This window comes from Mirounga leonina, unplaced genomic scaffold (assembly GCF_011800145.1).
Source record: "Mirounga leonina isolate KUSES-001 unplaced genomic scaffold, KU_Mleo_1.0 Mir_507, whole genome shotgun sequence".
NCBI classification, from domain to species: domain Eukaryota; kingdom Metazoa; phylum Chordata; class Mammalia; order Carnivora; family Phocidae; genus Mirounga; species Mirounga leonina.
Window position 1 is genome coordinate 449,689 of NW_023270789.1, and position 16,585 is coordinate 466,273.

The window sequence follows — 16,585 nt, forward strand, 5'->3', positions numbered from 1 at the left end:
TCAGCTGTGGTTAGTGAGTAAGAATTAGTTAGGGAAGGGTGGAAATAAGAGTGTTCCAAACACAAGGAACAGCATGTGCAAAGACCCTGAGTTGGGGGGGAAAGGTTATGATCATTTTGAGAAATGAAAAAAAGCCAGAGTGGCTAGAACTAGTAGTGCTTCCAAAGGAAAGACTAGAGAGATTGGCAGAAAACATGGATAGGATTTAGAATTTCATCCCAAGTATAATGAAGTTATCAAACCCTTTGTCATCAAAAGGTTTCATCAGGCAAATGGCACAATCCACTGTATATATTGAGATCATTCTGGTGATTCTTTAGGAAATATATTGGTCAGGATACAGGGAAACCAGGCTTTTGAAGAGTCATAGAAAAGATGGTTGTGTCTAGGATTAAGGGGGGACATTCACTGAGATTCTTGCATTTATCCATGTTTATCCCCTACTCCTGCATCATCCTCTTAGCCACTTGCATACCCCCCCAGGCCTCTTATACACATTTGTGTGCTTGCGCATTAGTGCCCACATTTCCTCATCAGGCAGATCCTGTAGACTCCAGTGTTTATACAGAATGTTTCAAACAGTCTAGACCCAGGAGGAGTAGGATAGTCAAGCTTGTGCTCTGTTCTTTCACTTCAGCAGTGGAATAGAACATCTGTGTATAGAGAACATTTGGTAGGGCAGAGGTTATAACAGTGCTCTGCTATAATATGGAAAGATGGAACTCCACACTCAGGAGCTTGGGTGATTGCTGGCTGGAAGGAGATATTGGAGCCTGAATTCTCTTGATTTAACCATAGAAGAGGAGGTAGCAGGGTCAGGGCAAGGGCCAGCCAGGCTCATTTTTTATATGTTCTTTATGTGCTGATTGTTGTTGCAATGAGAGATGACCCTTAACAGGGCCATTGATGTGATAAAAGTTTTTCCCACACACTTCACAGTTGAGAGATGACTAGGAAGGGTAAGGGCTTTATCTTAAAGTGCTAAGGCTCAGCGATCATTTCTTTTCTTTTCTTTTTTTTCCCCCTCCTCTCACTTCCCAGTTACTTGTAACTCCAAGTCAGATTGATGGTTTGTTTGTGGTACCTTGAGAGAGCCATAATGAGCTGTTTGTATCGCAGTGTGTTTTCAACTCCTAAATGATGTCTGTTTAGTGGTCCACGGCTCACTGGGCTAGAGCTTGTTGCTAATGAAGCCTAGGTCATGGTTTCCATTTCAGTACAGTTCTCTTGGGTTCACTCTGTTATATTTACTGCTAGAGGCTATGCCCGTAATCTTATGCATTCACCCTTTGGTTTTTTAAGACCATAGGATGAGGCAGTAAGAAAAGATCAGCATGAAAGTGACCTACTCCTGCAAAACTAATACAGCATACTCATTTTTCTGATGGTGGGTTATTTGTGTTGTCTTCATTAGTAGCACTACTGAGCATCTTGCTCTTCCTCTGTGTTTTTCAACCTGCTCGGTCTCTCAACAGCCAGGTCAGAGTCCCCTTCCTTATTTAGAAGTCTAACTTGATCTGCTATGACCTCACACCGCCAACATCCTTTTCAGCACTTAACGATTTCCATTTTTAATTTTGTCTATTTCTAACATTCTTCCAGCTAGCTGTGCAAATGTGGACAAGTCACTGCACCTCTCTGGTCACAGTTTCCTCATCTGTAAAATGAGCATGTTAGATTAAATCTAAGGTCTACAGTCTATGTCACCACTGATGCCAACTACCTAGTAAAGTATCTGATATGTAAACTGAGGTCAATGGCAGACACGGCTCCTATCCTCAAGGAGCTTATAGTCTAATAGGGGCAGGGACTATACATAATAAATAAGTAAATATAAAAGTAAATAAACATAAAAGTACAACTTTTGATGTTGGCAGGATGGATTGAATGGAATAGATACAATGGGGAGAAAATTGGGGAGATGTGAATTTGAAGATCTAATTAAGTTATAAGAGAAGTCAAAGGATGAGAAGTTATTAGCCATATAAATAAGAAGGGGAAGAATATTTGAGGCAGAGAGAGTAGGATATGCAGAGGTTCTGAGGTAAGTAAGAACTTAATGTTTAAGGAACCAGCAGTAAGCCACTGGGTCTGGAGGAAAATATATGAAGGAAAGATATGGATTGAAGTGTATTTAAGAGGCAAAAGTGATCAGCCAGAAAATTATCAGGAGCTGTGGGTGCCTCCAGGTATTTAAGGTATCAGCCAAGGACTTGGTAGTGTGACACTTCATACCAAATTAGCCCAGACTCATGGTGGCAATAGAGAAAGTAGTTGCTAAAAACAAGTTATTTCTTTTCTCCTTTGCTGATAGGAAGTGGGAAGGGCCTACTAGCCCATTGCCTTAGTCTCAACATTAAATGGCATAGCCTGCAATCTCTGGCAGGTGGAAGTTACTAAGAGGGATAATTGATGCCCTTAAAAACTTGCCTAACCGAGCTTTGTGCAACATATTTTGGGAGTTCACCAGCAAAGTTTGTGTGTTGACACAGATGATATCCATGCTAAGACTTGTTTGGGTGGAAAACTTAGTAGCTTGGTAGGGCATGGATAGAACACAGCTCTCCCTTTTTACCAGACATGTTTATATGCTAGGTAGCTCATAACTTAGTCCTTTTCCCTTCTCTGCCTACCAACAGAGAACCATTTGCTTTTAGTCCCTCCTATATTCTACTGGCAGACTAATCTTCAAATGCAGTTTTTATCATGTCTTCCCCCATCCGTGAGCCTGTGATAACTCCCCTGTACTTGTTGTATCACGTTCAGAATTCATACTAGAATTCAAAGCCTTAAATGATCTCCAGCCTCTTCTCCTTTTAAACCCCAGCCAGAGAATATCCTTCAGTCATTTTGATGTCTTCAAGACCTAGCCCTACCACCCTCAGTGAGCCTTCTCCCTCCAGCCCGGATTTATGCTTTCTTGTCGTGGAGTAGTGGGAACAGCCCATTGATCTCAGACAATGCATCGAACCCCTCCAGATGATCACCATAAACTCTATTTCAATATTTAGTGATCTTCTGCCTTTATTCATTTGTACCAAGGGTGTTCTTTAATTGTTGCATGCTTCAGTGCTTTCTCAGTGTGCTTTCAGACCCTAGGAGCAGGAACCTAGTCTGCAGATCTTGTTGATCAAAACCAAGGCTTGGAAACTTAACAATGCTGCAGTGAGAAGGGCAGTAGATTTGGAGTCAGACTGATCTGGGTTTGAATGACATTGTTCTCACTAGTTTATGACCTTGGGAGGGCTACTTTACCTTTGCATATGCTCCTTATTCTTAGGCTTCTGCATTGACTTCCTTCTGTGCCAGGAAGTGGTGGCATGAAGCAAGTGCAGTATCTTAGCAGACATTCCACTGGGAATTTTGGAGCGAACACTTGTAGTGGCCACCCAGGTTACCATTTTCCTCATTCTGGTTGATAGAATTGGAATGAAGAGGAAAAAAATTCTGGCAGAAATGAGCCTGGGAAGGAATATTTTTCTGGAGAAATGTGCCTGAATCTTAGAGAAAAATGATCCATTTTGTAGAAAATAACTTATGAGCCAGTGTGCTTTTGGCTCTCTAGATTTGATTTCTCTAACAAACAGTATCTAACAGATACACAATTGTCAGGTGTTCTAATCTTCAACAACAATCTTCATTCAAAAAATAGTGAACTGTACCTACAAGTACATTTGATTTTTGGATAGTAATTTTGAGTCCTAAGTTTTTCCAGTAATCTGATCATGTGAGTAATGATTTTAACCCTCCCCTTCTTCATCCTCTCTACTTCCTTAGGCCTTCATGCATTTCGGATACTGAGGCACACAAAGATGGTTTTGTTATGATCAAACTCACACCTCAAGTCTTTGTTAAGAGTTTTATTTTATTTTTTTAATTTTTTAAGATTTTATTTACTTATTTATCAGAGAGAGAGAGAGAGTGTGCATAAGCAGGGGAAGCAGAAGGCAGAGGGAGAAGCAGGCTCCCTGCTGATCAAGGAGTCCGATACGGGACTCGATCTCAGGACCCTGGGATCATGACCTGAGCCGAAGGCAGACACTTAACTGACAGAGCCACCCAAGTGTCCCTTTATTAAGAGTTTTAGAGGCAGGCAGCTCTGGTTTAAATCCCACTTCTCCTGCACTTCCTGCCTCATGCTAGGCAAGTTGTTTTACCTCTCTGAGCCTGTTTCCTCAACTATAAATGAGATAAATTTTGTGACATCTCAATCACAATGCCTGGTTCATAGCAGGCAAGCAATGGCTCTTGGTTTCCTTTCCCAGGAGTGCCAAATTTCCATTCCAAGCGTTGTTTATTTACCTAGTCTGTCTTACTACAATATTTAAGTGTCTGGATATTATATTGCATAAGAAATATATATAAGATATTTTTAAACACACAGTGTCTTATAATCAAGAGCCAGTCAAAAAGAAAAATAACATCCATATTCCTCACATTCAGAAAGTAAGTTTTGTTTGAGGGTAGCATAGATAGATATTTGAGTTAGCCTAAGTATAAAAGACAAGGCTCTCGGTAATTTCCAGGCTATAGCCACTCTACACCTACTTCTTAGTTATGTTTTCATTTCTAAATCCCACCTATATCCTAATTACACATCTGTCTTTACTCTGAGGTAGCATTTCTGCCAGTATAGTAAGGGAGCAAAGCTTTTTGTAATAAATGACATCACCTGCCCTGGGGGAAATGATTGCCAATGTGTGTACTCACTCACTCACTCAGTCAGTCTGTGTTAGTTAATACTGTGGGTTGCAATTGACAGATCCCCATCTGAAATTAGGGATACCTCTTGGAAGGGCCATCTCTCCTTAGGAGCAGTTGGGCTTCAGGAACAGCTGGAAGCAATAACTTGAATGCCACCATGATTCTGGTTTTTTCTTCTGTGCATTTCTGATTTCACCCTTATCACTTTTTCTGTCACCAGCCACTTTATCCTTTTGGTCCATATGTCAAAGAATCCCTAGTCCAAAAGTTTAGAAAAGGGACACAGTGCTATAGCTTGTATCAGATGCCCATCCTGGGTCAGTCAGCTAGAGTAGGAGGGCATGATCATGTAAAGACATGGTGGCTCCATCAAGAATTATGTGTAAAAAAATAATAATATGGTTGAAGTGGGGTGAGGAGAAGCACACAGAAGGAGGGTGGTGAGCACAGAGTTACAGAGATGCCCACACACCCATCCTGCCATCCTGGGCAGTGGGATCTTAGGTTAAGAACACAAAAAAATATTCCTGAACTGAAGTTGCTTGTAGTCAAGTGATGGGAGATGGATGTGTAATCAAATAAGTACAATAGAGTGATCCTCGTTTTGTATAATGGATGTATGTGTAGATAGGGGTAAGAATAGATGGTCAGTTAGATTAGATCAGACACAGCTAACCTCTGTTATCAGTAATGGCTACACAGCTGGGTACATTGAAGCCCTTCTGAAAAAACTGGAGCTCCTTGATTTATTGTTCAGTGTTCTGGGGACTAGGGATAGCCTTGGCATTTTCTGAGTATAAACATCATGTGCTTTTTCATCAAGAGGCCTCTTCACCAGAATGCCTTTTTGAATTATTCATTGAGTTCTTTAACAAAGAGAATTAAAGGACACCTTGAGGTTTTATGAGTTTTAGCCACTTGTCCTGTTGTGTTTGAGAGAATTCAGATGATCTGAATATGAGTTCCCTTTGGTAGCTCTCTAAACTGGTATTAATAAGGACGATTCATCAACTTGTTTTATAACTTGGGTGGTCTGGCACTAAACTGCTTGTTAATCACAGATGCCTTGCTTATAAGTTGAAGACATACTTTTGTTCTTTGTGATGGGGCCTGAGAGCCTTTGCCATACCCCCCCATCCTTTGCTATTGTAGTGACCTGCATTATATCCATAAATGGTCTTGTGTATCATCCTTCAGTTTGCTCTTTTTCAGGCAGATCAAATAGATCCTTTTTCCATCTTCTATTACATTGGGTCAACTTTCTGCATCTTACTCCACAAATCCACATCTTTGAAGGTTGGGCGCCTCAGGCTATGCACAGTTTGCTCCAGTTTCATCATCTTGGTGTTGCCTTTCACCTCTACAGTTTACCAAGGCTTTTCATTGTCCTTCATCTCTTCTCTCTACTGTGCTTGCCCTTATTTTATTTTTTAATTAAACTTTTTATTTTGAGGGACACCTGGGTGGCTCAGTTGATTAAGCGTCTGTGTTTGGCTTGGGTCATGATCTTGGGGTCCTGGGATCGAGTCCCACATCGGGCTCCTTGCTTAGTGGGGAGCCTGCTTCTCCCTCTGCCTGCTGCTCTCTCTCTCCCTTTCTTTCTCTCTCTCTGACAAATAAATAAATAAAATCTTAAAAAAATAAATGGACTTTTTATCTTGAGATAATTGTAGAGTCACACGCAGTTATAAGAATTAATACAGAGAGATACCCTATACCAAGTCTCCCCCAATGGTAACATTGTCTTGCAAAACTATTGTACAGTATCATAACCAGGATGTTAACATTGATATAGTCAGGATATACAACTGCTGCCCTGACATTTTGACCCTTAGGTTCCTTCTCGTCATTCTGTTTCTTACTCATCTCATACACTCTTCTTCCCTCCATCTTCTCACTTGCATATTCATTGTCCAGGGATTTACCCGAGTCAAGGATGCTATAAGCCTAACCTTCTTTTTGATAGGTTGGCTAAATTCTCATGTCAGAATTTCTAGGGGGGCACGTGGATGGCTCAGTCGGTTAAGCGTCTGCCTTCGGCTCAGGTCATGATCCCAGGGTCATGGGATCGAGCCCCACATCAGGCTCTCTGCTCAGCAGGAAACCTGCTTCTCCCTCTCCCACTCCCCCTGCTTGTTTCTGCTCTCACTAACTCTCTCTTTGTCAAATAAATAAATAAAATCTTTAAAAAAAAAAATTTCTAGGGACAGCAATTTCCATTCTTCTTTAAGTTATTTACCTGGAATAAATATCATTTGGATGGCTCATGGTAGCCTTAAGATTCATGTGAAGAAGCAAAGGAAACAGTCAACAAAACCAAAAGACAGCTGACAGAATGGGAGAAGATATTTGCAAATGACATATCAGATAAAGGGCTAGTATCCAAAATCTATAAAGAACTTAGCAAACTCAACACCCAAAGAACAAATGACCCAATCAAGAAATGGGCAGAAGACATGAACAGACATTTCTGCAAAGAAGACATCCAAATGGCCAACAGACCTGTGAAAAATGTTCAGCATCACTCGGCATCAGGGAAATACAAATCAAAACCTCAATGAGATACCACCTCACACCAGTAAGAATGGCTAAAATTAACAAGTCAGGAAATGACAGATGTTGGCGAGGATGCGGAGAAAGGGGGGAACCCTCCTACACTGTTGGTGGGAATGCAAGCTGGTTCAGCCACTCTGGAAAACAGTATGGAGGTTCCTCAAAAAGTTGAAAATAGAGCTACCCTATGACCCAACAATTGCACTACTGGGTATTTACCTCAAAGATACAAATGTAGTGATCCAAAGGGGTACGTGCACCCTAATGTTTATAGCAGCAATGTCCACAATAGCCAAACTATGGAAAGAGCATAGATGTCCATCAACAGATGAATGGATAAAGAAGATGTGGTATATATATACAATGGAATATTATGCAGCCATCAAAAAAATGAAACCTTGCAATTTGCAATGACATGGATGGAACTAGAAGGTATTATGCTAAGCGAAATAAGTCAATCAGAGAAAGATAAGTATCATATGATCTCACTGATATGAGGACTTTGAGAAACAAGACAGGATCATAGGGGAAGGGAGGGAAAAATGAAACGAGATGAAATCAGAGAGGGAAACAAACCATAAGAGACTCTTAATCTCAGGAAACAAACTGAGGGTTGCTGGAGTGGGGGTTGGGGTGGGAGGGATGGGGTGGCTGTGTGATGGACATTGGGGAGGGTATATGCTATGGTGAGCACTGTGAATTGTGTAAGACTGATGAATCACAGACCTGTACCCCTGAAACAAGTAATACATTATATGTTAATAAAAAATTAAAAAAAAGATTCATGTGAAGACCTGGTCTGCTGGGAGATCTGCTCGCCTTAATTTCAGGCAGGTCACATGAGGGTGAAGAATGTATGGGAGTGGGTATGGTACTAATCCTTTGAGACTTAAGAGCCCTAATCAAAGGCACTTCTTTCCCCCAAAGGACAGTTCTGCACAGAGGATGTGGATGAGTGTCTGCTGCAACCTAATGCTTGTCAGAATGGGGGCACCTGTACCAACCGCAATGGGGGCTATGGCTGTGTATGTGTTAACGGCTGGAGTGGAGATGACTGCAGTGAGAACATTGATGACTGTGCCTTTGCGTCCTGCACTCCGGGCTCCACCTGCATTGACCGTGTGGCCTCCTTCTCTTGCATGTGCCCAGAAGGAAAGGCAGGTAAGGCCAGCAGGACAGAACTGGAGTTCAGGGAAGGGGCCGGAGAGCATTCAGGATCTCTTTCACTCCCCGAGTTGTGTCCTTTTAATTAGCATCTGTAGGAATATGTTACTCAAGACTGTTCTGGAAATATAATTGCTAGCCAAAGTACTATGAAATTAGTCGTCTTCTTTAGGACTTTTGACTCTCATCTCAAGTCTGCATACCTCAGTTTTTCATTACCCCCCCCCCCCAAATGAAAGTAACTATTGCCTTGGGAGCATCTCTTGACCTCCTTAAGATCTTAGGCACCTCGGAAATTAAGATTAATTTCTCGGAAATTAAGACAAAATTAATAATAAATGGATTTAGAGACTTCATTTTGAGAGGAAATCTTGTACTCAGAAGGAGTCGGGAGGAGAGAAGCATTTGAATGCATTCCAGCTCTCAGTGTCTATGGAAATATTCCTCTAAGGGAGGACTTTTACTAACTGCAAAGTTAACATTGCTCTAGCCTCTCAAGCGAACAGCTCCCAGTCCTGGTAGAGAGCAGTGAAGGGAGGAACGTGACAGAAGAAGATAGCTTAACTGAGAGAACTTTGTGCCCAGCACTTTTGAAGTGTTCTTAGATCTGTGCCTTTCCAAAAGCCCCACCTCCAGCTTTGTAGAAGAAGCCTTGGTTACCTGTTCTTAAGCTGATTGCAGACTGGAAAATCCAGTTCCCATGTGAACTACACAGAACATGAGGCCTCGTAATACCTTCAGAGTCCTGAGGGCACTTGAGCCAGGAATGTTGACGCTATTGAAAAGGCTGCCCTGGTATAGACTGACGATGTTCAGCTGTGTTTTTCCTTCTGCGGCTAGCAAAATACCGGTGGCCCCTGATCATGAGGTAGCATAATTTGGGGAAAGTAGGTTGCTAAATAAAATATAAGGTGCATGTAATATTTGGAATATATAGTAAAAAATGATTTGTTACTTATTTGAAATTCAAATTGAACTGGGCATCCTCTACTTTTATTTGCTAAATCTAGCATCACTATCAGAAGGATATCTTCATTGTCTCACCATCTCACTCTATGGCCTGTAGATGACTCTACCCGTGAGGAGAGGTCTAGCGGAGGGCTCAGGGTCAGAGCACCAGGGTTGTCTACAGCTCTTTGCTTGCTGTTAGCTATAGCATGTGCCTAAGGTAGGATTAGGTAAAGGGGAAGTTGCCTCTAAATCTCCATATTGGATTTTGGTGAGGTGACCGTAAGGTTTTCCCTCCTCCATGAAAGAGAAAACTCTTCTTCAAGTAAGAGACATTTTCTCTTTATTCTCCTTGCCCCACCCTATGACAGGTCTCTTATGTCATCTGGATGATGCATGCATCAGCAATCCTTGCCACAAGGGGGCACTGTGTGATACCAACCCCCTGAATGGGCAGTATATTTGCACCTGCCCCCAAGGCTACAAAGGGGCTGACTGTACAGAAGATGTGGATGAGTGTGCCATGGGTGAGTACGTGGAACCTTTCCTATTCCTCATGCTGTCTGTTGAGCTCAGCAAGCATTCAGAAGCAAAACCTCAGATCTCTCCTGTTACCTGCCCACTGTTTACAACCTTTCAGTGTAAAGATATATTCTGTTCTGACAATTGAATATATAGAAGGTCTGTACCTGATTCTTTTATTTATTTATTTATTTATTTATTTATTTTATTTACTTTTTTTTTTTTTAAGATTTTATTTATTTGACAGAGAGAGACAGCGAGAAAGGGAACACAAGCAGGGGGAGTGGGAGAGGGAGAAGCAGGTTTCCCACTGAGCAAGGAGCCCGATGTGGGGCTCGATCCCAGAACCCTGGGATCATGACTTGAGCTGAAGGCAGACGCTTAACGACTGAGCCACCCAGGCATCCCTGTACCTGATTCTTAATAGGAAGCCCTACTTTAGTAGACAGTTTGGGCAAAAGGAGCAGAGAATCACAAGAGTTGAGATTGCTCTAGTCTGTCTTTCCTTTCCTTTCGTTTCTTTCCTTGTTTTTATTAAGGAAGAAAATAGGAAGTTGAGAACCAGATTATTAAAGGCCTGGCTCTCATGTGCTATAACAATCAGACCTACTTCTGTAATCCACATTTGTGGAAACTCCATCAAAGTACTTTGATCTCAGTAATTGGTGCTTTATTTTCCAGCCAACAGCAATCCTTGTGAGCACGCAGGAAAATGTGTGAACACAGATGGTGCCTTCCACTGTGAATGTCTAAAGGGCTATGCAGGGCCTCGTTGTGAGATGGACATCAACGAGTGCCATTCCGACCCCTGCCAGAACGATGCGACCTGTCTGGATAAGATTGGAGGCTTCACGTGTCTGTGCATGCCAGGTACATGGGCCCACCCAGTGTGTGGGGTCTAGACTAAACACACTGCCCCGCACTTCTCAGTATAGGGTGGCAATTCCATGAGCTCTGTCAGCATTTAATTCCCAGCCAAGGGGACCTTTAAGGAGTAATGCAGTGCTAGAATTCTTAGAGCTATGGAGACCAAATTAAACAAGTCTATATGTCAACATCAGTTACATGTAAGAGAAAAATTCAGAAGTGATTGTTTTTATGCAAGTATTATTTGATTTAACAAAGGATTTACAATAAGAATCCTTTAAATAGCAAACTTTTCTGATCTCTTGATATATTATAAATACCATACTGTTCCATTTATAGCAGTTATTTTACCCATAATTATATAGGAACTTGCCATTTGTCCATAGTGATGTGCATACAATTAGTTGTATTCTGGAGTTCTTCTGCAGAAACCATTTCTTGAATCCTTAGAGAGCTCAGGTAAATCTAGGATAAAATGACACAGGACAGTGGCTGCTTTGCCAGATTAAGGCTGCTAGCTGCTGTAGCATTGGGAGGCCCTCCTGACCTTGACTTGTACCCTGAGAGCAACAGCATCTCCAAGTCAGCTGGTCTTTGGGAACATCAACTAGGGCCTGGTGCTGTTCTGAAAGTGAAGCAGAGACTGGTCAGAGACATGAGGCAGTCTTTGCTGTGGCATGCTGTGTTTTGCTAGTGTCTTTGGAGGTAACTTCTCCCTCTTCACTGTGGCATGGATCTCTTGCAGTATTCTCCTCTCTCACTGATACTTGCAGTGACTATTTCCCATCATGGCAGAGTCCCCTTTGACTTCTGCAGAAATGTTCATACTCATAGAGGATATAGTCATCTCTGCAAATTTGTGCTTTCTTGGCTAGAGTATGCCTTTCTCTCTTTCTAAGCCACTTGTGTGGTCCAATTTGTGCAGGTTTCAAAGGTGTGCATTGTGAATTGGAGATAAACGAATGTCAGAGCAACCCTTGTGTGAACAATGGTCAGTGTGTGGATAAAGTCAATCGCTTCCAGTGTCTGTGTCCGCCTGGTAAGTGCCCACCACCTGCCCCTGTTTTCTTTGAAAGCACAAAGCTGCCTGACCACAGGGAAGGGAGGAGGAGAGAATGTGTGTGGGCTGTACATGAGGAAGTCATTAAAGTGAGCACTTCAGCATAGGAGTATGTGCAGAAATGGGGAGTTTGTTTCAGCTAGTGGATCATTCCAAATCCTTTGTGGCCAGAAGTCCAAGTCTATTCTGAATGGCCCATGACCTCTCCGTCTGTGTGTATATTTCAGAAAGGTCATACCTCACAGAAGCCTTGGTTGTAGGCTATTCAGGGTTTTTTCCCCCCTTGGGTCATATTCTTGAAGCCCCTCTGTGCGATTTTTATTTTTAGATATTTCACCCTGGGTCCAGAAACAAGCAGCACAAGTCAGTTTTTTCCAAAGCACACTCTGTGTCTCCTTCTGCTCCCCAAAGCTCTTCTTGAAGACGTGCCAGATTTTCTGCCACAGACAATAGCCTCTCAAGTTGTTTCTTTAGAGAAGTTCCAGTTCCTCTGAAGCTGTACTCACTTGTTTGAGGGCTCCATGTATAACCGTTTAGTCCTTACTTCAACTAGAAGTGAAATCTGTACTGGGAAGACACAGAGGTGGAGACACACCCAGTTGCCTCTGATGCCCTGAGCTTCTCCCAGTTATCCTAGTTACCTGTTGGGAAGAAGAATTTTATGTTTGCTGAGCCATTGGTTTAAGCCCTGCTGGTAACTTAACCCAACCCTCCGTGGGCATCCTTCTCATAGGATATCATAGGTACGCCTTAGATAGACAGACATGGGATAGTCCTTTGACTGTGTCATCACTCTGTCCTTTTAAGGTTTCACTGGGCCAGTTTGCCAGATTGATATTGATGACTGTTCCAGTACTCCGTGTCTGAATGGGGCGAAGTGTATTGATCACCCAAATGGCTATGAATGCCAGTGTGCCACAGGTAAGACTGCCCTCACTTTTTATCCCCCTGGTAGGTCCATTTGCACAAAACAGGAGACTGTCCTCTTCTCGCTGTCCTACCAAGCCAGTCCACTAATGGGCTGCTCTGGGTTTAGAGAGAGCTGCTTCTAGCATATTTTTTGCTGCTCTCACTGTTTCCTTCTACAACACCTGCCTCCTTCTCTACCACAATAGTGGCCTGGCTTGGACATTTCGATTTGGTGTCCATGTCTTTCTGGGACAGATTTTGGCAGCCGTGAGTTTCCAGCTGGCTTGACTTACTCCTTTGGGAAAGGGAAGAATTCCAGCTGAAAGCTATTTTTCACTGAGGCTTCTCAGCAGGAGGCCTGTCTCTGTGTTTCTTGGGACAAGTGCTTGAACAAAGGCCCAGAAATCTAAGGGCCATTGTGTGAAAGTGCAGAGGTTTTCTGCATAAAAGACTGCTCAGGCCCTGAGAGTCAGGTGTGTATCTGAACAGGAGAGAGAGCTCTGTCTGGGAAAGTTGAAGTCCTCTTTCCTGACTTCTGCTACTACAGTGACAAAGAATCTGTTTACAAATAGTCTACATTTCTGATCTGTGGCCACATTTCTCATTTGGGAGTGTATTTGAATAAGCCAAACGTCCCTTGTTACACATTTGCTTCTGCACAGACCAGTATTATAGAGAAAGACTAGAAATAATTAGAAAAAAATGATTTCCCAATTTATTTTTTATATGACCACTTAAGGGAGAAAGAAGTTACGGATATAATTCAAGACCTTTTTCTTATTTTAGAAGATGGATTCTTAAAGGATTTTAAACATCATGTGCATGATTTCTTTCTGATGACAGAAAAGGGAACTAAGTCACAAAAATAAACACAGAGAATGAGTGTTTTGGTAGTACTGGAACATTACCATTTACTGGGCCTCCTTAGATTAGGTCCTGTCAGATGAACCACTTAACTGCTTTCTCTTTTCATGAACTGTTATCCTTGGTCGGAGAAGTTCCAGGTTTTGTTGTCCTCTGGCCAGATTATCCTCGTAGAGAATAACCTTCACTGGAGAGAGTTTAAAAACCTTGAATTCATGTTTAAAAGGGAAGAGAGCCCCTGTTCCTTTAAAATCCTTTAAAAGAATGGATTGAATGAAGGAGGCTTTATTTACCCCTTTTTCTTTTAAATGCTCATAAATTTTCATTCTATTTAACAGGTATTTATTAAAAACTTAGTATATGGGCGCCTGGGTGGCTCAGTTGGTTAAGCGACTGCCTTCGGCTCAGGTCATGATCCTGGAGTCCCGGGATCGAGTCCTGCATCGGGCTCCCTGCTCGGCGGGGAGTCTGCTTCTGCCTCTGACCTTCCCCCCTCTCATGTGCTCTCTCTCTCTCTCTCTCTTTCACTCTCTCAAATAAATGAATAAATAAAATCTTAAAAAAAAAAAAACTTAGTATATAAGCATAGTACTCAGGGAGGGTTTGAGAGGGATAAAGAAAAGTTCTCTGTCCTCTAAGGTCAGAATTGGGGAGATAAGGTACACGTAATCATTAATACAGTATCTGCATGTTGGTTTTGGGAAGAAAGGAATATAGAGGTAAATATATAATGGAAAAATATTGAGGGCTGTTCCCCATTGAAGCCCACTGTGGAATGAAGATGCAGTTAAAGTATCTCTGTAGTGAAACCATTGATCGTCATTTGAATTCTACAAATTTTATTTGAAAAACTTTATTTTAAGCACAACTCTAGGCTTGCCTTATACATCAGGCAAATAGTTGGCTTCAGCTGCTCATTGTCTACAGCATGAACTGTTTGAGACATGAGGCCTGTAGGATAAGTGGATGTGGCCACACCTATGTTCAGGTGTGGAGTGTCTGACTGGGTTTCAAGCCTTCTTGGTAAAATTCCTCCCCAGGGTTCACTGGCATGTTGTGTGAGGAGAACATCGACAACTGTGACCCTGATCCTTGCCACCATGGCCGGTGTCAGGATGGGATTGATTCCTACACCTGCATCTGCAACCCGGGGTACATGGGTGCCATCTGCAGTGACCAGATAGACGAGTGTTACAGTAGCCCCTGCCTGCATGACGGCCGCTGCATCGACCTGGTGAATGGCTACCAGTGTAACTGTCAGCCCGGCACGTCAGGTAAGCCGCTCTGCCTGTGTCTCCTCTGGGCCTTCACCTCCCCCAGCAGTTTACACACAGGTCTCAGGCTGTCCTGGCGCATGCTCAGATCTTGGAAAAAGAATCCTGATTCTGAGATGCACAGCCAAAGCTATAGCCAGAAACATCTTAGAGGCAGACATCTCTGGCCACTGGAGAAATCAGAGGCAATAGCTTTGCAAAACTGTTGATTTTGGGTGTGTGTTTTTCATTAAAAGGAGCCACACCACTTCAAAAAATTGAAATTATTATTTAAAATTGGAATCCCTGTTGGCTTTATGGTTTGATTTGATTATCGTTTTTTCTTTAGCCTCCACCACGCTCAGATTAATGAAGCTGGCCCTGTCCCTTCTCCCTCCCTCCTGTCCTTCTAGTTGTGTTTTTCTCTGTTTCAGAGTCCAGTGTCTTGAATGTCTCTGGTGGGCCTCGGGCATTTGGGGGATTCTCAGGGAGAGGGGAGACTTTGCAGCACCTCCCAGTCCTTGTAAATGAGAATGCAGAGCCATCACTTCCCTCTCCAAGTTCATTGCTGTTTCCCTACTCTGGTTGAGTGACTGCTTGTTAGGTGGGAGGGCATGCTGCTCCTTGCTGGGGGAATGTTGAATCATTTTCTCAGGCAGCAGCATTTCACAGGTTTCACTGGGGTCTGTTTTACTTATTCGAGGAATAATTATGGTCACAACTGTGGTTAATGGACAGAGAAGTACTATGTCTCAGATCAAAGAAAATGTATTAGTGGAAGATTAACTAGTGTGTGCCTTTGCTAGAAGGGAACCTGCCAATACAAGGGAGTGATTTATTGAGAACTCATTCTTGATTTAAGGAAAATGGCCTATGTAGGGGGCAAAGGTGGGGGAGGTGGTTAACTGCCCTCATTTTATTTTGTTATTTCCAAATCCATTTCTTCAAACTTGTCAAAGGCCCTGGTCTTCATCCAGGACCTCGTACATGCCAAGTTTGAAAACAAAGTCCTTTTTGAGTTGCTCAAGCATACGAAAAACATCCCATGCCTTCACAGTTGAAAATGCCTTCCCCCTCCCCACATTTAGATAACTCACTAAAAGGGCTGAATAGATCTTTGTGAAACCTTCCAAAAGCAATTTGCTTCCGGGCTGGTCCCCAGACATGAGAAATTGCAGTACGAAAAGAAATTTGAGAGATTTACAAGCAATTGAAAGGATGCCTTTAGAATGGTGGAGCTGTTTTAGGCTTTGCTATCATCCCCATTATAACAAATGTACTGGAAACCTGGGTGAGTGGTGGGTTGGCAAGCACTTTGTTTTCTCTGGGATTATATCATTATGCCAGGATGTATCAGGTGTATTCCCTGGGGAGGACAGAGAAGACAAGGTGTAAGTAGCTGTCACTGAGAAATGCAAGAAGTAAATACGAGTGGTGTGCAGGCAGCATAGAATGAAGGCCCAGAATCTCTCAGAAAACTGCCAAGTCCCTTCCTGTGGCTGTTGGGAGAATTAAAGCAAAGAGATGCAGGCATCATGAAAAAGTCTTGGTCTGTAATGGGTGGAGAAAGCCCTGACATGTACTAAGGGCCTGGATGAATGGGTCTATTTAATTAGTCATTATGAATAGACTCCTGAGTTCTAGAGGAAGAATCCTTGACCCATTCATAACATGGTCCTGAGTTGGTAGGTTGGGGTTTGGATGAGTATAGACAGAAGGGATACTTTACAATATGCTGGCT

General features: G+C 42.5%; 1 protein-coding gene across 2 annotated transcripts in view; it reads left to right on the forward strand.

The window, feature by feature from the left end:
* Positions 1-16,585, forward strand: part of NOTCH2 (notch receptor 2) — a 171,631-nt gene that overhangs the window by 102,105 nt on the left and 52,941 nt on the right. For both annotated transcript variants that reach the window (XM_034990168.1, XM_034990169.1), the window contains 6 exons: positions 8,185-8,418; positions 9,741-9,896; positions 10,573-10,761; positions 11,684-11,797; positions 12,626-12,739; positions 14,632-14,865. In XM_034990168.1, the coding sequence (XP_034846059.1) occupies positions 8,185-8,418; positions 9,741-9,896; positions 10,573-10,761; positions 11,684-11,797; positions 12,626-12,739; positions 14,632-14,865 (1,041 nt within the window). The remainder of the gene's footprint in view (positions 1-8,184; positions 8,419-9,740; positions 9,897-10,572; positions 10,762-11,683; positions 11,798-12,625; positions 12,740-14,631; positions 14,866-16,585) is intronic.